Below are 21,430 nucleotides of genomic sequence, written 5' to 3'. Positions count from 1 at the left end.
TTAGTGAGAACTATCAAACAGCGTAAGATACCGTACCTGGGTCATATACCTACTGCGTAACTATAGGAACCGCATGCTGCAAACTATATCGATGGGAAAAATGGAAGAAGAAAGAAATCATGGCTCAGAAATATAAGGGAGTGGACTGGCATCAAGACAGACCAAGAACTATATCACTTAGCCATGGATAAGGAAAAGTTTAAAAAACTGTCTGCTGACGTCCAGTAATGGAGAGGCACTTGAAGTAGAAGAAGAAGTAAGCCAATAATATATCGTACAGTGAAGTGTGAACGAGCCCATAATAATATATGGTGCGTGATATTGTTGTGTTATGAACTGTGTGCTATTATTTTACTATAGTTGTAGTCTGAAAAGAGCTTTAATGTTTGTCTGTAAATTTTGCCATATTCTAAGGATATAAATTGAAATACTCATTACATTTATTATTCATGCCTTTCTGAGTGTCATTTATTAAAGAAGGTAACTTCTTTGATTATTAATGATCGATTAACGGCCGTTTTCAACAACGTATCTCTTGTTACGGATACATTGCTGTCACCGTTTAATGAAAAGATCTTATCTATCCATAGTTATGTCCAATATAGTTTAAGTCCAATGCTTTAAGTCGATAGCTTATTGAAATGTAAGTAAGGGTAAAAGGATAGATCTGTCTTACCTCTAGTAAGTTAAACTAAGGATATAAAGGTTATTGAAAACGGCCGTAAATCTAATAAAAACAGCTTGGCATCTTACCAGTAAAATCCTTGATGGCTTTAGAGCCGGAGTCTAATTTATCTGTTGGGTTAACACGAATCTTGCAGTGCTTAACGAAAGGCATGTTAGGAAGGTTAGTCCACTCGCCACCTGCCACTGAGCAATGTATATCAATCGAGATGGAATTCTCGTAAGCACGTATGACGCGTTGCACCTCATTTTCTTGGTACGCGTCTGTGAAGTCAGCAAGGGAAAATGTTCCGTCCTGTAAAGTAATATAGTTCAAATTGGGTGATAATACACAATCATAAATTAAAAATTATTAAATAATTTGATAATTAATTTGATAAAAACAGCTTTTTATATCATGTATTATAAACATACTACTAAAAAATATAAGCATTATTGTACATTATTATGTTATATCGGTCTCTCGAGTTTGAAGCGTCCATTCCCTCAATCCCAACAAGATTTTTTCTTTTTTCCTTCCAAAACATGGAAACAAAGAGAGCGAGCGAAACATTTGATGGAAAGTAATAATTACTACCAACACTGTCTTGCAACACCAGAGGAATCTCAGGAGCGTTGCCGGCCTTTAAGGTTCATTACAAAGTTTAGTAGTATGTGTTAGAAAGTTTTTTGAAATTCGCACTGTTGAGAAACGTCACACGTCCAGAGGGTAAGGATAATAATTAGGTCTCTGGCTGATGGCAGGTAAAATGGGTGGCAGGGAGTAGGCCAAACAGATTCTTGTAACACGCCCGTGACAAATGCGGTAGAAAACATGCAACAAACCGACGTCTCTACGCAACGCCAAGTGCTCAAGCCTACTCGGGCAGTACTGCGTATCACACGATCAATTGGCTTAAGCTGATAATGGGGTTGCACCAGACATGACAACAACACTCCATGAGTAGCCGGCCCTGTGCATTATAGAGCACTAAAACGTAGACCGACTTGATGTAGTGTCTCACTCTATGGACGATCCCCAGGCACCTTCACCAGTCTCGTCGAAACCCATTTGGATTTGCCTTCCTGTTTACACTATTCTGATACAAGGCAAGGCTTTAAGGGGAATTTTCGTCAAGAGCCGTGATTTAGATATTAATTTTCTTTGGAATAGCTATTTGCACAGCATGCTTATTTGCAGGTACAGAAGAGAAACATAAAATAATATAATGTTTGGATTAAGACATTACGATTTTGTGGTTTTAAGCTTTGCCGACATTTACTTATCACCGTTGAAGCGACGTGTAAATTTCCCAAGCTGAGTTGAATTAAGACGGCTAGCTGATATTAACAAATATTACAATGAGCGAATGATCGATGATCAAATCCTAAAAAAGTAAATGCTCAGTATCGCCCTTAATTTGATAAAAGCTGCAAGATAATTCTGTTCCAAATAATATATTAATTCACTAGCTGACCCGACAGACGTTGTTCTATTCATACTAAAAAAAAACATGGAATTTCGTAAATTCCTATTTCTATTTATTCTTAGCTGACCTCTACTCGGTGAAAAGAATATTCCTACCAAATTTCAAGTCTTTAGCTCTAATGGTTCCAGAGATATTGTGATGAGTGACTATATACGTGGAAATCTCTTTTATATATATGGATTAAAAGATTTTATTCTCTTGACGTAAGAAAGTAAAAGTGTAAATTTATTACAACCTTGAGTTGAAGTTAGTGTCATTTAGGAGAAAAATTTTCTCTTTAATATTTGCGCTATCAAGAAAAGTTGCGCGAAATCTTCAGATAAGAATCCATTGAAGTAATGGAGTTTGAAGTAGGACCATCAGAAGCAGGCTCGGAACAAGTTTATCGCAAATTTCTTTCTTTATAAAAGGTATTGTAAGGATAATTTTAATGAGTGCTTGCTAAATTTGAAGAGATTTCACACAAAAAATGTCAAAACGAGTTTAATGATGTAGAAGTAATGAACCAAAAGAGGTAATAGATTCGAACTTTTCACAAGAATTACGATTTCATTTCAATTTTCTTTGGAATATCATCTCTATATTTTGCTTTTCTCGGATTAGAAATCCGAGAATTCGTTTTCTATAAGTTTCTGTTTCCTGTCTCTATCGTCTATGTATTAACTTTTCCATGCTTAAACCGCTAAATCGATCTAGATTAAATTTTATTTTAATATAGTTTGAGACCCTGAAAAGGTTGTAGGAAGTGGTCATGCCTTGAGGGGTGAAAGTTAAAATTGAAATACAAATCACAATATAATTATTCTTTAAGAAAGAAATAAATAATTATTATATACTAGCTGACCCGACAGAGGTTGTTCTGTCTATATAATAAATAAATAAATGTTTTTATATGAATTTGTCAATAATATATCATAACATCAAAAATTACTTCGTAAAATATGCACCCTGCTGTCATAATCAAATTGTTTCACAGCAGAACTGTCAAACCGTGCGTCAATAGATTCTCTCATAGAAATTATGTATGATATATATATGACACATCAAAGGAAAAACAAATTTGTTGTTTTTATTTCATTTAGCAGAATTTTTCACCATTTATTCACCTTTTAAACCTTCCCTGGACTCCCACAAATAATTCAAGACCTAAATTTGCCAAATCGGTCCAGCCGTTCTCGAGTTTTAGCGAGACTAACAAACAGCAATTCATTTTTATATATATAGATTTTGATAGAATTTGACTAGTCAAATAATTAATTACATTTATGGATTCTTAATAATTTTAAATTATGAAATGAGAAAAAACAACAGGCAAATCAGTTTAATGTGTTTTTAGTTAGACAAGTAGAAATGTTTGAGTGTTATTGTGTCTCTATATAATTAGTCAAATGAAGAATCTGTAAATATTAATTTTACAGACTGGCAATGTGTTTGCGGACTGAACATTAGAATGGTTTTTTAGCCATTTCATGGGTTATAATTTGAAAAGAAAGAATGTATCAATAAATAGAATAAAAATCTTTGAGATGTTATCGTCGACAGCTAACAGGATATTATAGACCATCGGAAAGCTCACCTGCATGATCCAGGAGCCGTTTCCACCGAAGGTGTAACCAGCGTGGACCAAGTGTCTATGTCGTGTAAATGAGCTGAGCAGATTCCTCATGCACTGCATCAGCGTGTTCATCTGAGGATGGATGAGGATCTCTGTCACGAGGTTCTCTGAAGCGTACTGGATCAGACGCTCGCCTGAAAATTGTACCTTTTTAGTGTAAAACCTAAACTTAAAATTGGGTCATAAGCTTTAATTTGTAAAACCTTTTATAAACACAAATTATGAATACCAACACTATCTAAAACAAATTCAAAAATGCGCTTTACATTATCTACTTTATAAATATGAAACTGTGTTTGTTCGTACGGACAAAATAATTATGTGGTTATTAATATTATAGTTTCCTTTATGTTACCAGTAAAATAGTACAGTAACAACCGCACCTTATTGTCTTTGAATATACGAAATTTGATAGCACATACTGACATAAATAATCTTAATATATATAAATTACGTGACACGTTGTTTGTCCGCGATGTACTCCTAAACTAATGAACGGATTTTAGTGGATAATAATTACTCCATGGAGTGCAGTTTGGTCCAACTTGAGAGATAGGATACTTTTTATTTCGATTTGGGACCCATAATTATTTTTATTTACAATATTTGTTTCGTATGGACATATCTTCTATGAGAGAATTTAGTGACGCACGGTTTGACAGTTTTGCTGTGAAACAATTTCATTATAACAACAGAGAGCATTATTTACGAAATAATTCTTGATTAGTTGAAATATTATTGGCAAATTCCTATAAAACAGTATTTTTTTTAGTATCTACAGAACAATGTCTGTAGGGTCACCTAATAATATGTAATGCGCAGTAGTAGGTACGTCATTTATCTTCATTAGCTTGTTAGTAGCTCGAATGGGTCGGTTTTAAATGAAACCACTGAACTAGAAACTCTGATACGCGAACGAAGGCAGGTATGAACTACATTTAAGTTTTTTATTTATAAGATGTTTATGAGTTCAAAGGAGTAATATTAATCTTGTTTCAAAGGGAAAATGAACATTTTACAAAGGTTTTCTTACTTTTACTGACTCTCTTATTAGACAATATCGTTAACAACTGCTTTTTTCTTTCTCAAAAATCAAAAAGGCCTTAATTATTTCGTTTAAAAAAAGTTACACGGGATGTATTTCACGAATATTTTGAATGAGTAGTTTTGACCAGCCTGGTGCAGCTTTCTAATAAACTTGAATTAAAATTATATATTGATAAAAATTATGGATTGATTATAAAAACCCTTACATTGGTTTATTATATTGGTAGCTCTGCTATTACGTCACTATGTGATTATGTTGGTATCAAGATATAGTACGCGTTTCATACAAGCAACATTTCTCATCATTTTCTATGGCACTCCCGTCTCTTGCAGGTAGTGTTTAAATTCTCTTTGGTTTTTGACGTTCTATAGTAATAATTCAGTAGTGATTTTGACTAAAAACTTTTGAATTTGAATGAGAGTTTCGTATTTATACCTATCACTTTGACTTTATTAAGTTGGTCTGCTAACAATAAATTAAACATTCTTACATAAAGAATATAATTTATGACGATTTACATACAACATTTATTTAAATCTATATTCTCAGTTTTCTGATTGAAATTATTTAAATTAATACCAAGGGTTTGAACGACTTATGCACGTGTAATTGATTTATTTCACCATTTTTGGAATTGTTACATAATTTATTTATCATGACTTTTTACTAACTTTGTGGCGTGATCTCTGGTGATATTAATTATATATAACGGATTTTAGTCATTGAAATGTAGTTTATTTATATACATGATAATAATATTAAAAAAGCCAACTTATAATTCTATGCACTATCACTATCACTACATACTATAAAAAAAGTCCTTCGCCGCGTCTGTTTGTCTGTCTGTTCGCGATAAACTCAAAAACTTCTGCACCGATTTTCATGCTATTTTCACTAATGGCGCTATCCATCGTACGGTATGGTATGGTTTCGAGGAAGGTTTGAGTATATAATTTATTTAGTTTTTTTATACATTTTTGTATACATTACCGATATTTATTCGAGGTGTCGGAAAAAAAGCCGTCTGGGAACTTTCAACATAAACACTGTCTTTAACCCTTTGAGATATAATAAAATAATGTATGGTGGAACTGTGTATATGTGGGTAGCTTTTACATTGTCGCTTTATAATTACCAATTTTTTAAAGAATTAAAATGGATATAGTATATTATCCTTAAGAGACCCCGCAAACTGCAGACTTTCGATCGGCCGATAGTTTGGTTGAGTTCGGCTGTTAAGTGCGCACACTGGCCCGAATAAACAGTTGGGTCTGTGATGAGTGCGCACACTAGACAACTATCGGCCGACAGTCTTAGGGACGATTCGCTATTAGCTTTAAATCGGCTATTGATGAGTCCGGCCGACTAAACAATCGGTGGTGTGCGCGCCTAGAAGAGCGCTGTACTGATTAAACGGTCGGCCGATAGTTTGCTGACGGTTCAGTTTGCCAATACCGAATCGTTATAATGTGCGCACTCTCATACATCTTCATACTGATTAAGAAACCAACCAAACTATCGGCCGATAAAAAGTCTGCAGTTTGCGGGGTCTCTAAGAGATAGACATATGTAATTTAAAACTTTTGTGTAGACCTGTATAAGATACACAATTTCACCAAAAATTATTTTGTAAATTCTCAAAGGGTTTTGATAGCATTTTCGTTGAAAGCTCCCAGAGGTCTTATTTTTTCCGACACCTCCGACAAACATCATTAATGTAAACAAAACTTTATACATAAACCTAACAAATTATATACTAAAAACCTTGCTCGAGAACCATGCTACCCACTGGTTTTTGAGGCTATCGCGAACAGATAGACAGATAGACGCAGCGAAGGACTTTGTTTTATAATATGGAATGATGATATACCTGTGCACTTAAAAACATCTCTGCTTATAGTAATTAGTGAATGTATTCAGAATATTATTCTTCTTTTACTTTAAAAATAAGATCTCATTATGTAATAAGATATTTTAAACAATTATTCAAAGGGACATTAGATTCTGTTGTGTACTTCGTTGACCTTGAAAAGGTTGAAGGTCATATTTCACGCACAACTGCCCAACTTTCCGAATCCTTATTACAATTTTGGAGATGTCTGTCCTTTTGCCCTTCATAAGGAGGATTAAAGGTCAAAAGGACAATCTGTTTTAAAAGGCATTCGTTGATATGCTGAGAAGATGTTTTCATTTAAATATTTATTCACTTAGTATTTTCTTTAATTAACATGAATGTTACACATATTTTATTAAAATATATTTCTAATTGATTAAGACGCGGGTAATTGTAGATTAGCAAAACCTTTCTTAGGTCATAAAATTTCAGGTTAGATAAATTAGGATGGAACTTTTACGCGAAATTCTAATGTAAGATACTTGTAAAATACAATTACAATAAATATAAAGTCATGTTAAATTAGGTTGTCTTGTTGTTGTTGTTTGGCTTCATCTACAGGATCTACTTTAATATGCAAATATTGGGGTTGAGCAGGTTATCAACTGTAGAGCCACAGCCTGAGAGTTGAACAAAGCATACAAGATTTTATGACGATACGTCACTCGAACGGTTAGCTCAGTTGGTTACAGCACTGGCACGGAACGCCAGAAGTTGTGGGTTCGAGTCCCGCATCGTACAAAAAATTTTTGTTTTTCAAATTTTTATAACAACTCCTTAAAATTTTTGAATCGGTATATCTCAAAAACGATGGCTTTGAGAAAAAATACTATACAACATGTTTTATAGATATTTAGCTAATCTACAATTTTTGTCTCGGCTTTTTTACCGTTTTGCTGGAAATCGCGAAAAACCCGTTATCGTGACCCCGAGTAAAATAAAATGATGTCAATCAAAATTTATAGTCATTTACCAGAACACTTAAAAGCCAAAACCAATATTAAAACATTCATAAGGTCTTTGAAAAAGTTCCTTTTGGTTTTTCCGTTACTATTCTATTATTGAATACTCAGAGGAAAAAAGTTTTTGAATGTCTGCCCTACGCTCATTACTACTACATTATTACTATGCCTTACGAGGTGCATGTGATAATTTACTACTTCAATTTTGTTTGGTAACTAAGTCGCATGTAACGTAATTTAAAAAAAAAAATATTCATTTTCCCAGGTGTCGAATCGATGAAGACTTTTTATACTTCATTGACTTTTATAGTAATTCAATTTCTCAGGTATGAGGCACCTCTTCTCGAAAAAAAATATTTGAATAATTAGAATCTCTTACGTACCATTTCTGGCCTCTTCCCCCTCGGGTGCCTGCGCCGTGAGGGTGGCCAACTCCTTCTCCAAGTCGACCTGGTGTTCGCTGGAGTCCCATGATAGCAGTCCTGGAACAAACAGAATCCTATATTGTCACTCTTATTTAAGTAAACACCTTATTATATTTACTTTAACCTAACCATTATTGTAGATTGAGGTATTTTTATTGAAACGTAAACAAATTGTAATTTATATCAAAATTTATGGTTGCTGACGTTTGTTTTTTAATCTATATTTTTATGAGAAGTGGCGACACCACCAAAATGTTTACCTGAAGGAAAATTAAACACCCTGGCAATTACAATCGCAGTGAGCAAAATCCAGGTAGTGAGGAAAATCAATTAATAATAGCAAATAGTTAATAAATGATTAACATTAAACAATAATTCTATCGACATCGGCTACAGTTTGCCTTGCGTTCACAAATGCTATTCTCGACGTCCTACATTTCTCCTGATCATTTGCTATTATCATTAAATAAATCCTACGATCTGGACTGGAATAAATCAATGGGACAAAATAAACTGATCAGAGGGCCTCCATCAACTTTTAATAAGCGATGCGATTTCGATGCAGCTCAGTTTAGGTACCTAAACTGAATCACTAAAATAGTACCATGAAGTGCCTTTTACTGAATGGCGCTTGGATCGCATGAAGAATGAATGAAATAAATTTGTCTGTGGTTCGCGGTGTGAGAAAGATATGATGCTCTACAGTCGTTGTATTAGTTTGTCTCTCTTACTCGAACCATATGCGTTGCGTTTCGAAACCTAAATTGATATGATTTTAGGGGTTTTCTGCGAAGAAAATATTAAAAATACATTTTAAAATTGCGCATTATAGCGTCAAATTATAAATCATTAAGACCTTTTTTGTACTTTATCATAATAGTAATATAAATAAATATAGTTCTTTGAATTATAAATTAAATGTAAAAACCTCCATTGATGTTTGATTTGACAGGACCACAGAGTACATTTTTTTTAATTCGTTCTTGCAAACTGGCTAAAGCCCGAGCCCTTACTACCTCGTCTTTAGTATTTTCTTTTTTGGTTTTTGTTTGCAGTATTTTTTTTTACAAAAAAGTCCAATAAAGTATTCTCATCTCATGTTTCATCAATAAAATTTTCCTTTTCTGTATATTTTTACGATTTTTTAAAAGTTATTAAGAACACGATTCACTTTATCTAAGGAAGTAGCAACTTTCTTTGAATCGCTCACTTTGACACATAAGAATGAATGAACGAACTAAATCAGTTTGCGATTCGATTGATATCATTTTTGACATTCAATCGACATCATTGCGATTTCATCAGTTGATTTGATGTCAACCTAAATTAGATAGCTCGAATCACGTCATGGTACGAAATAACAAAGCAGTTCATTTTAGGTTGTCAATTGAATCGCAATAAGAGTTCATGGTAGGCCCGCTGTTATCCATATAGCTTTATGTGTTTGCTTCTCTGACAGTTTATGAACTATATCCGGCTTCCGTCATCTGATTTCTTTCCGTCAATCCTAGAAATAGTTTTACGACTACTTCGGACCGTGTTTTCACGAAAACAGATCGGACAATTTAGTATCGCTCAGGATTCTTGAACAACCCAAAAACTCTGAACAGCACCATAATTGCCCTCGTCAGCCTGAGACAAAGAGTGTGAAGTCTCATTTGCCCTGTAATTTTACTAGCCACGGCGCCCTTCCGATCGAAACACAGTAATATTTAAACATTACTGTGTTTCGATTGGGAGAAATAGGCGTCGTTGTAGTACCCATAATCTAGCCGGCATCCTGTGCAAAGGAGCCTCTTAGTTTGAGGTCACGTACACCACAAGTGGAGATTATTACAGCCCTGTCCATTACTTCTTAAGTAAAGCGGTGTATTACCACATTATAGCAGATTCAAGCATTAAAAGTATAATTAATATGGGTTCTTCCATTTTCCATCGAATAATTGCCAATATTAAGAAGTTGTAAGATGTTTTGTATGAATTCCATTGGGCAGATGTTGGCAAATGCAAAATGAATTTACTATTATGAATCTTATATTATATTAATAAAAGATTCACACATTAATAGCTTAGTTTATTAAAATCAAAAAGCATTTATCTGATTGGCTGATATTTTGTGACCTACTATGAACTTTGTGAAAAGGTGAAAGTTCACAATAATCCATTACATTAGTGGCAATACACTATATGTAGCCCCTAACAATGAGGTTGTATCCTTGGGGAAATATTCACACAACGTACAATACAATTATAACAAATATAACGCTACCATTTCTTTGTAGATGCCCCTCAGCTTTTCTTTGTTTGCTACAAATGAGGAATTATATTCTAATTCATAAAAAAAAAGATAAACTTACTTACTTACTTAATTATAATGCAGTGTTTTTTTATCATAATAAAGTTTTAGCGAGCCAAAGGTCACATAGGAGGTTTTCTATGCGATGGATGAAACATAATAACATCTCCCTTGAGAGATTCCAGGAGTAAGTACACCAGGTTAGGCTTAAATATCATTTAACCTGAGTCTGGTACTTAACTTAAAATGAAGAATCAACTGAATTCAAAGTTAAAGTTAAATAAACTTTATTCAATTAGGCATTAACTAAGCGATTATGCATCCTCACTACAAATAATTATTTCAAACCGATTTTTACGTAAAAAGTTGAACTCGTGAGAAGAACATACAAGAAACTCAACGGTCACTCTTTTCATTGAAAATGGAGTATTTTACAATGGCTGTAATATACTTAACAAATTAGTTTGTAAGGTGCTGCATCCAATATATGAGTCGTATTTAAATAATATAAATTATTTCATAAAAAGTAAAAAATAATTAACTGTATAAATATAAATGATCGTGTATTGGATGCATCAACCTTTATAGTTGAACTCATTGTTTGTGTAAGGATGCTTCGAGAACATGATATTCGTGATTACTGTCACAATTAGTAATCGGATCTTAGGTTTTCGTATGCAATATTGGTGTGTGAATTATAGTATATGTTTGTATACCTGCATATTAAAAAGTGATAACTTTCATAATATGGTTTAATCGTCATTACTTCGTTTCAATCGATAGGTATGTCAGCAACAAATACTTCAGAAAGATCTTAAGCATAAGAATAGGAAACAATATTACAGACTTCAACAGAAATGATTTACTGGACTCCTGGTTTTAAATGGTGAATTTACAAAATGTTTTTTGTTTAGGATTTTTTTAATTTTAAGTAAACTTTTTGTATGCTAATTTAAATTAGCCGAATAGAAGACACTACAACAAATTTAAGGTCTATAACGTATACTGTATTCGACGCTATATATAAATTGCATTTCATTTCATTTCGACATTTTAGAATGGGTAGTTCTTTGGTACTTCTACAATACATGTAACTTTGAGAGTAGATTTGTCGTTGAATGTGGGATTACTAATGTTTCCAGCCCCGCATGTATTGAGAATATAAGTTTTAATTAAGAGCGCGTCCATTGTGGAAACTCGGACGCAGCGTTGACTTTTAATTTTGTATTGTTAAAAAGTAGGTTATTGTACAATTAGTTCGTCAGTTGGCGTGGGGTGGCCGAAGGGTGGCCGAAGGGTGAATGTATTCTCGTTAGCTGGTGGTCCCTGATTGACTTCCGACGCTCTAATTTTAATATATTCCAACTAGAATTATATTATATAGATTATAATTTGTACCAAAGTTAATGCATACGTGATACATACGAACCTGTGGACATTCAATTTCAACTTCAATTTCAAAATATCTTTATTATTATTATTATTACAAGTGAATTAAGTTATGTACAAAACCAGTGTATGTAGACAGTTCCACGACCTGTATAGCCGAGTGGTTAGCGACCCTACCTACTAAGCTAGAGGGCCCGGGTTCGAATCCCGGTAGGTGCAAGCATTTATATGATGAATATGGATGTTTGTTTCCGAGTCATGGATGTTTAAATGTATTTATGTATGTTTATATAAATTTATGTATGTTTAAGTAAGTATATCGTATTAAATATATCATTGTCTTGTAACCCATAACACAGGCTATATATGCTTAACTTGGGGCAAGATAATTTGTGTAAAAAGTGTGTCAATATTAAAATGTAGATCCGAGTAGTACAGTATCGTGATTTTAGATATTGTTTTGTGTGTACTTAGGCCTATTAAAAACATAAAAAACAGAATAAATTCAGTACAGGGTAAACAAGCGTTGTTAAGTTTAATAATTATATACCTGTGTACATTATGTGTTATTAATCTTATATATAAAATTCTCGTGTCACAATGTTCGTTCCCGTACTCCTCCGAAACGGCTTGACCAATTCTCATGAAATTTTGTGAGCATATTGAGTAGGTCTGAGAATCGGCCAACATCTATTTTTCATACCCCTAAATGTTAAGGGTGGTCCACACGTTTTTTTTTTAATTTTTTGACATTTTTTTTAATTTGTTTGATTATGAGTCAGCATTAAAAAATACACACAACTTAAAATTTTCACCCATCTACGATCAACAGTTACTTTTGTATCGCGATTTTAATATCGGCAATACAACGTTTGCTGGGTCAGCTAGAAATTATATAACAATCAGACGATCGAAGTAGATTTTGATCACAATTTTACAGTTAGTTACTACATGATTGCTAGTTCATTTTGTAAAATGAAGTAAACATATGAATTCCTCTGTCTGTCAAAAAAAAATGACTATATTTTATAATAATATAAATTTAATGATTTAATTTTAAAAATTGTCAGTAAAAAATCCCAAATGAATCAGCTGATTAAAATTAAAAATTATATGTATATATCTGGTAAACTTACCCTAAATAAATATAATTATAGTAAAACTAACTGACCCAACAGACGTTGTTCTGTACATAATAAATAAAATACTTTTTTTATGAATTTGTCAATAATATTTCATAATATCAAGAATTATTTCGTAAAATATGCTCCCTGTTGTTATAATAAAATTGTTTCACAGCAGAACTGTCAAACCGTGCGTTAATAAATTATCTCATAGAATATATATCTATACGAAACAAATACTGGAAATAAAAATTATTATAGGTCCCAAATCGAAATAAAAACTATCATATCTTTCAAGTTGGACTCCATGAAATAATCCCCATTAAAATCCGTTCATTTGTTATGGAGTTCACTGGAAACAAACATCAGAAAACTGGATTTATCTATAAATAAAATTTGAGTGTCTGTTTGTAATATTGAAATAACCATTTTTTACTACATGCATATGAATATATATTATTTTATTTATTATCATTGGTACATACTCAAAAATATCATTTTTTATAATTTTTGTCTGTCTGTCTGTTTGTTCTGGCTAATCTCTGAAATAGCTGGACCGATTTTACGAGGCTTTTATAGCTGATGTAATAAGGAGTAACTTAGGCGCTTATTTTAGAAAAAATCTTTTGTTTTAGAAAAATAAAGTAGTATTGTTATGTCCAAGAAACGGTGTAACTCTAAAAATATGACAAAACAACGTTTGCCGGGTCAGCTAGTATACAGGCTGCCCCAAAGTTATGAAGGGCCATTCTTTCGATTGGCATCATAAGTGTAGGGGTGTTTTTTTTACATCTAAGTCAGTTCGATTCCCAGACGAGGCAAGTAATTTTTAGAAAATCTTTGAATGCAGAATTACTAACTTTTAAAAATAACATAAAGTCCTCTTTCAGTAAAATAGCCTATCTTCGATATTTAAGGTACTTTCCCTTCGCGTCCCATAACTTTGGGACAACCTGTATATTGAGATTAGGTACTTATGTGTACCTACGTAAAGATTACGTTAAAAGGCTTTGCATTTGTTCTGACAAACAATTCTTATTATTTATGTACATTATTATCGTCGGTTCTAAAACAAAACAAAGTAATTTAAGGCAAAAGCCTCAAACAACTTCGTGCCCTTATCCCCCTGTTCTAACAAAGGGTAGGAGATAACACCGGCTTGTCCTTCAAATTATACAAATTCTGACAAAATATTCCGCGATATTAAAACGTTGGGAAACTTTTAATGATTTGTTGAAATAAATCAGAAGAGTCTTGATATCCGTAACAATTAATATTTTAATATTCATCGGATTACTTTTTTCATTTTTGCTAATCTTGGTTACAGTTGTGATTAAAATTAAATAACCAATAATGCATAAATTAAATTTGAAAACAAAATTTATGTACGACGCGGGATTTGAACCCGCGACCTCTCGCGTTCCGTGCGAGCGCTCTTTCAACTGAGCTAATCATTCAAGTGACGTATCGTTGATAAATCTTCTATGTGTTATTCTCTCTGGTTGTTGCTTCATCTATCGTTCATAAATTTGTGTTATTAATCTCAGAATTGAGGGTTATCACATTAAAAACATGATAAATTAACCAATAATACAGCTTACATTAAAATAAAATAAACAATCTCACTGCTTAAAAAGTCTTCTAAATGAAATATACTTCTATAGCAAGATGTAGCCACAATATTGTAATCTATAGACCCACTACATTAAGAACATTTTAATGTAGCATAATATCTGAAGGCAAATTTTGTCTAAAAACAGTACATAAGGCAATATGTATTGAAGTCTGCAGACTTCACATATAGTCCCGGAGGAATCGGCGCATGAGCAGGTGTTTTTTTAAATATATTTTTATGGGTTAAAAGTTCGCAAATTTGAGATTTATCAAACCTTTAAAAATTCATAAATCTAATAATATTAACTTTATCGTGAATAGTCATAGGACATTTTTTATTTGTATTTTAATAGAAAATATAAAAAAGGTTGAAAAATAACAATTCCTTGCATTGTTTAATCAATTTCGGTTTGGACAATATGGCACGGGGTTGCCCTACGGCAACATGCATTTATATCATCAGTAAGGCAATTTGAAGAGGATCACATAAAAAAAAATTGAAGTAGAATAGTATAGTAAAGTAACCAATCACGGCGCTTCATTTCATGTACAAAATATTCACGTTTTACAATACTGATCACATTAAACTTAGGTTGCGTATTTTACGACTTTATTTATGATCCCGATGAAACTTTATGTTAAGGTCCTCAATTTTATTGCAGAAATACATGAAACGAAATCACGGTGGTAAATCAAAATGTGTTGATAATTCGTTCATACTTCGTGATTTACTTCCTTCACTTCATTTAATATTTTAATTTATTGTTTCTCTAGTCTGCTGTTAAAACAAATATATTTATTTCTCAAGCTAAAAGATAAAAGGCAAACAAAGACCTGGCTGCAGACGAACATCCTGATTTAAGGCGACACTAAATGCCAGCGACCTTGAGCGATATGAGTTCACGGCTGCCGGCCCGCCATCTATGTAACAAAGCCAATATTTTCAAAGTTCTTGGGTGGAAAACAGTTTATATGCTTACAATCCTCGTTATTCACTACTAATCTGAATAAATGAACCTACACAAAAAAGTACAAGCTATAAGAATAACTTTTCTGAGAGAAGTACCAAAAAATGCGTCACGCCATGCCAAAAAACTTGTTTAACTTCAAAGAAAAGTGGTAGTTCAAAAAGGCTCGGCAGTGTTAACTATAACCAACAACAAGCATTAGCAACCTACAAATAAGTCTTAAGTATATGTGTAACAGGATTAAGTAGTGTTCATAGCTCCAAATGCTATACTTTCAACACAAAACTTGTCTAAAAATACCATGTTTGCGTGTTTTCTGCTTACTCTTCGCCTTCATACCTTCATAGGTTCATACCTTCCCCAGTGGTTCAGTACGAGTACAAAATCACTGATTAGGGCAGCGGTGAACAAAATCCAATTAGCCTTACGGCCGTTCCAAATATAGGTACTATCAACAGATAGCGATAAATTACTACCAGTAATTAGCTGTCAGTAATCTGAAGCTGTCTCAATATACCCGATAAGTCATTCTTATCGCCTTATATTGACGAGTGAATTACAAAATTCCATACAAACTTCTATCGCTGGTAAGCTATACGTCCTCCCATTGACAGACAGCGTGTACGGGTAAGGTGAATTAGCGTCGTTAAGTTTATTGGGACAGAAAAGTCAACGATAGTTACGATTATCTCAAGTAAGAGATAGACTGAATATTGGAAATGGTCGTTAATGATTGCACTGGCACTAAAAGAAAAAGATTTCTCAAACGTGATTTTATTACTCGGTACGAAATATCTCCCTTAACACTGTTACAAAATTATTTTTCCTTTAATGTCCGCAAATATAAAATTAATGTTTTTAATAAATTAACACTAACAACAGTTAGATTTTCGCAGTTCCGAAGTTGTACTAATTTTAAAATGCATTGCGAATACTGCGAAGTATCCGCAAGGTCTTCTAATAATATACAAGTAAGGCTGATATCTGAGAAACAGTGTGAATTATGAGTGGGAATAGAGAAGCTATTGTGCGGAGTGTTAGTGACAGTTGACGTGCCATGTCTCGTCCCAGTTGAGAGCCTGTTTTGTCTCCGAGCACATAGCTCGTATCTGCAAACCTATTGTTCTTTGCAACTTTGAGATGTGTTCTAATTAATTCTGTTAACTACACTATTTGTGCTCTTGCTTGTGACCATGGGCGAAAACATCCCCACCCATCAACAAACATGAAATGTCGCTTAATTGTATTTTAAATTTTTTACCAGGGAGGCTTTTGCACAGGATGCCGGCTAGATTAAGGGACCCACAACGGAGCCTATTTCTGCCGTGAGGCAGTAATGTGTTAGCATTACTGTGTTTCGGTCTGAAAGGCGCCGTAGCTATTATTGTAGTGCCGCTGAGAATTTTTGGGGTTTTTCAAGAATCCTGAGTGGCACTTTATTGTAATGAACAGGGCGTATCAATAACCATCAGCTGAAAGTCCTGCTCGTCTCGTCCCTTATTTTCATAAAAAATACATAAATATAGCGACGTTGCCCAGGTGAAAGGGGTAATCAAAGTATCTTACAAATGTAATATAAAAATAAGAAAAAGTTATTAATATTTGTAAATTTGTTTTTTTTTTTAATATTGATTTATCTGAACAATGTATTTTAATCAAATAAGGAGCAATTTAGGAACATTGGTATTTGTTCCATGTGTGTTGGTAAGTGGGGACGAAGCCCTTCCATTTTTGACCATAGTCATGTATACAGATTCTTTGAGTAAACTTCTTTCGTATTCCTTAATAAAAGCAAGGTGTCTGATTGTGCCTCCTCACACAGCAACGACCAGGATCACCGTTCGACCTGCTCCAAGATGGATGAGAAAGCAGACGCACTACATTCCGACAAGAGACCAGACTGCTAGCGATCTACTGGATTTCTGACAACGCTAGCCATACTTAGGTGATGTTTCTTAACTATTAGTACCAATTTTAAAACTGGAAAAAAATTATAAGGTTCTGTCTGTCTATGCATATTTAAAGACGTTTATTACCGGAACGGCGCGTTTCGTCGGAAATCGTGCATACTTCCTTCCTACTCCACGTGAGGAACTGATTCCAAATAGATTTTCTGATGAAAGAAAGTCATTTATCCAAACTCAATTCTATCACATTTACTCGCAATAGTATGTTCACTAGTTTATGTGCGGTAATGGAACATGTCCATCATATAACCAATGGCTTCCATAGAAAAGTTTTTCTCTTTCTATGAATACACAGAATACCCAAATATACTGAGCGACCTATATTCAACCTTTTTCTATAGGTTAGGAGATCATCGACCGATATCTTAACTCTGAACAACCCAGTCTGGAGCCACGCCCTTTATTGTCTTGATTATGTTCGCCCCTTGATTGCTAAGTCCGTTTCTTTATAAGTTATAATGTTAGTGAGGCAAGTGTGCCCTACTAACATTATAACTTGAAATTATAAGTTAAATAACGTATTTACTTAAATGTTGCTCGTATGTTGCGTTACCATTATAAAAAAATGCGTCTAACAGAGACTAAAATTATACGTCATTTATGTTGAGGTCATAACGTTATTAAAATTCTCTAAGCTGTTCTTGATGGCAATACTTTAGTTATTTATGCAACTATTGTATAATAAGGGGTATTAAAACACGATTGTGGTTGATAATAGTATCACATGAGCATTGCATACAAGATTTTATCTCCACTGATAATATGAATCAACTATAAAAAAATCTGGACAGTTAACTTACTGCTAAAATAAAAAAAAGTCAGTCCTAGTAACCACAATATCATCCAAAGGAGTGAGTATTATGAAAACGGATGATATAATGTTGTACTGAATTTCATTAAAACACTCGTTTGGATGATGTAATGGTTATTAGGACATTGAGTGTTTTAATGTTGGCAATAAGCTAACTGTTTTAGAATCTTTAGAAGACGATTTAAAGCATGGGTGTAGATAAAAATTATTGAAACTATGTCTACCACTACGCTAGAAAGAAGAACTATCTCATGTTCTTGCACTAATAAAATCTGACAACGCCGTAACTCGAAGGCAAAGCAGCAGGTCTAGGAACATTGAAAAAAAAAAAGTAGGCATAAAGCGGTTATAATTACTAAAACTAGATTTTGTAACAAACTCGATAAACTATTTACAAAGTTTATACAAGTAGGTACCTGCTAAGCTAAACCATATTATGTTGTAAGTAATAAATGTATTTCATATTGTAAGAATTGCATACGAGATAAATTAAAACAACGTATAATGGCTATTCACCAGTGGGAGGCTCCGTTGCACAGAATGCCGGCTATATTATGTGTACCACAATGGTGCATATTTCTGCCGTATAGCAGTAATGTGTATGCATTATTGTAGCTAGTGAAATTAAGCAAATGAGACTATGTACAAAATACACGAAATAAATGCCTAAATAATTCAAACATAATTGAAGCTGACACCTCTCTGAATAGGTAATCTCACCAAGCATATAACAGAGCTAATTTTAATTCAACATTTTATCATGCCATTTCACTGAAAGGGGTTCATTTGAATAATTTAAGTGGAATGTTCTCGAAACGCAAAATGGCGGCGTCTTGAGCCAAGGCACCATTGAGTACACACTTAATTTAATCGAGACGTTTCTGTTACATCGCATTCCTCGGGTTCTCTCTAAAATATATATATCGATACATAAATAGTTTTTTAGAGTGAGTCATTTCTTTTCTTTTGATCAAATAACTAATGAATCACTCAAACCTTAGATGATTTATACGTCTAGATAGAGTCTCTTGCTGTTAGACAACCGATAAAAACAGGTCAGGAATATTAGTTTAGTGTGCGTGACAAGCTACGTCTTACACTCGCGATTTGTATGACACTGTGTGTTTGTGTGCGTGGATTGCTCAAAATAGAGGTTAGTTCTAAACTCTATTTTTATCGACGTTTTAACAGCTGTCATAGTCTATTTAGACGTATTAATGATGACTCAAACCTACTGTACCAAAAATTGCTCGTATGCTAACGGACCTACATAACGAAATACAGCCTGATTATATTTCTGTTGATTGTAGACAAGAGAGTCCAATTTGTTGAAATATCATTTGAAAGAAATATTTACAGTACAAAACCGAAACAATTTCCAACGACAGATAACTTTAAGAATTGATATTCTAACAATTAAATTAAAAAATAAATTATACTAATCAATTCATTACTTTGATTTCCTTAAAGATAATTATGTGTGAAGCATGAATCATCGGGCAATAGCAGAAATATATTTACATTTTTAACGGACTTAAAAAAAGGAGGAGGTATCAGCCAAGGTATGCTTGTAACTATATACATTGTTTTAGGTGAGATGTGCTTGAGTCGCACGCGCGCCGTGAAGAGGTGAGAGGCAAGAGCGAGGCCGTGGCGGGAGAACACCGATTCCAAAATTACAATAATCCTTACTAGAATAAGATTAATTAATTTTATTGTATAGAAATACGCAATTAAATCATCTATCGTTTTGGAATAGTGTTTTTGAAGTCAGTTGTTTTTTCTTGTGTTTTTTTTTAAATTATTAAAAAAAATATCTCTGTTACAATATTCTTTGTGACGCGGCCTATCGGTAAATTTCACTACAGTTGTAAGTATGAGTAAGTGAACTAATTTTAACTCACAAGCACAGCCTGTCCCGAAGGATATCTCGTAATTGAATCAAGCTCTACATTACTATGTAAAGGAATGAAGGCTTATTAAAATTGTAAAGAAATCACCATTGAAAAGCAAAGTATCGGTGATAAAAATTATATCTGAGGAAAAGACTGACCAAAATTTAGCGATCAATTTTTGGATATAGTTTTGGCATAAATGCAGCTTGTACATTGAAATAAAAATACAACAATAACTTGCCTAATATCAAATGCAAAATTAACGACAAAAGGAAATCCTTAGATAAATATAACAGTATTAGTTAATTATTTAAGTTAATTTTTGAGGCATAAAATTAAACCAGAACTTTAATCTTTTAATCGCTAAACAAATACGTAACTGGAACGCGGGTGGCACGCAACCACCTAAAAATAGGTCTCCGGACCATCAATATTAACTTATATATAATATATAATAGTGGGGTGAAGGGCGTAAGGCTCAGGGCGGGGCTAGAGACCGGTATCGATCCTGTTGCCCTCAGCTGATTGTGCTCTTTGCTGTTCAGTGCCATCTAGCGGCGACCTTGAGTACTATAATCCTTGTATGATAGAGATGGAAACTACCAAAACTTTCTGCGGACTTAGACTTATATCTTAGATGATTTATAGGTCTAGATAGTGTCTCTTGCTGCTAGACCACAGTTAAAAACAGGCCAGGAATAATAATTTAGTGTACGTGACAAGCTACGTCTTACACTCGCAATTTGTATGACACTTTGTGTTAGTGTGCGTGAATTGCTCCAAACAGAGGTTAATTCTAAAGTCTATTTTTTTCACAGCTGTCATAGTCTATCTAGATGTATAAATGATGTAAGACTTGTATTTAGACCACAATAAATATTTTTATTTTAACATGGTTTTATGTATGGATTTTAATGAGACTGATATATTACTCAAAATCTGATAATGGTAGTAGCTGATGTAAGCCTTTAAGTTTTTGACATTGAGTATTTTTGTTGCGTCACTTTGCATATATTGTAATTCAAATGATTAAAACAATTAAAATGTAAATCTTGACTTAAAAGAGTGGCAATGAGTTTCTTGCTACTTCTTCTCATTAGCTCAACCCTTTACGAAGTAGCGGTAAATTCAATAAGAAACAATTTTTTTATTTTTTTTGACATTCATAGGTGTCATTTCCGTGACCTACATGAATAAAGTATTTTTAAATTTGAATTTGAATTTGATGTGGCGGTATACTTCTTTTATTTATTTTTTTAGTTATAATAT

General features: G+C 33.3%; 1 protein-coding gene across 1 annotated transcript in view; it reads right to left on the bottom strand.

The window, feature by feature from the left end:
• LOC126968620 (titin homolog) overlaps nucleotides 1-21,430 on the bottom strand; it is a 136,129-nt gene that overhangs the window by 38,367 nt on the left and 76,332 nt on the right. Inside the window, exons 2-4 of the mRNA XM_050813638.1 lie at nucleotides 8,056-8,154; nucleotides 3,730-3,902; nucleotides 754-979 (exon numbers count right to left, since the gene is read on the bottom strand). Of these exons, the coding sequence (XP_050669595.1) occupies nucleotides 754-979; nucleotides 3,730-3,902; nucleotides 8,056-8,154 (498 nt within the window). The remainder of the gene's footprint in view (nucleotides 1-753; nucleotides 980-3,729; nucleotides 3,903-8,055; nucleotides 8,155-21,430) is intronic.

Source organism: Leptidea sinapis, chromosome 16 (genome assembly GCF_905404315.1).
Source record: "Leptidea sinapis chromosome 16, ilLepSina1.1, whole genome shotgun sequence".
Lineage (NCBI taxonomy): Eukaryota > Metazoa > Arthropoda > Insecta > Lepidoptera > Pieridae > Leptidea > Leptidea sinapis.
This window is presented reverse-complemented; position numbering and strand designations above follow the sequence as displayed.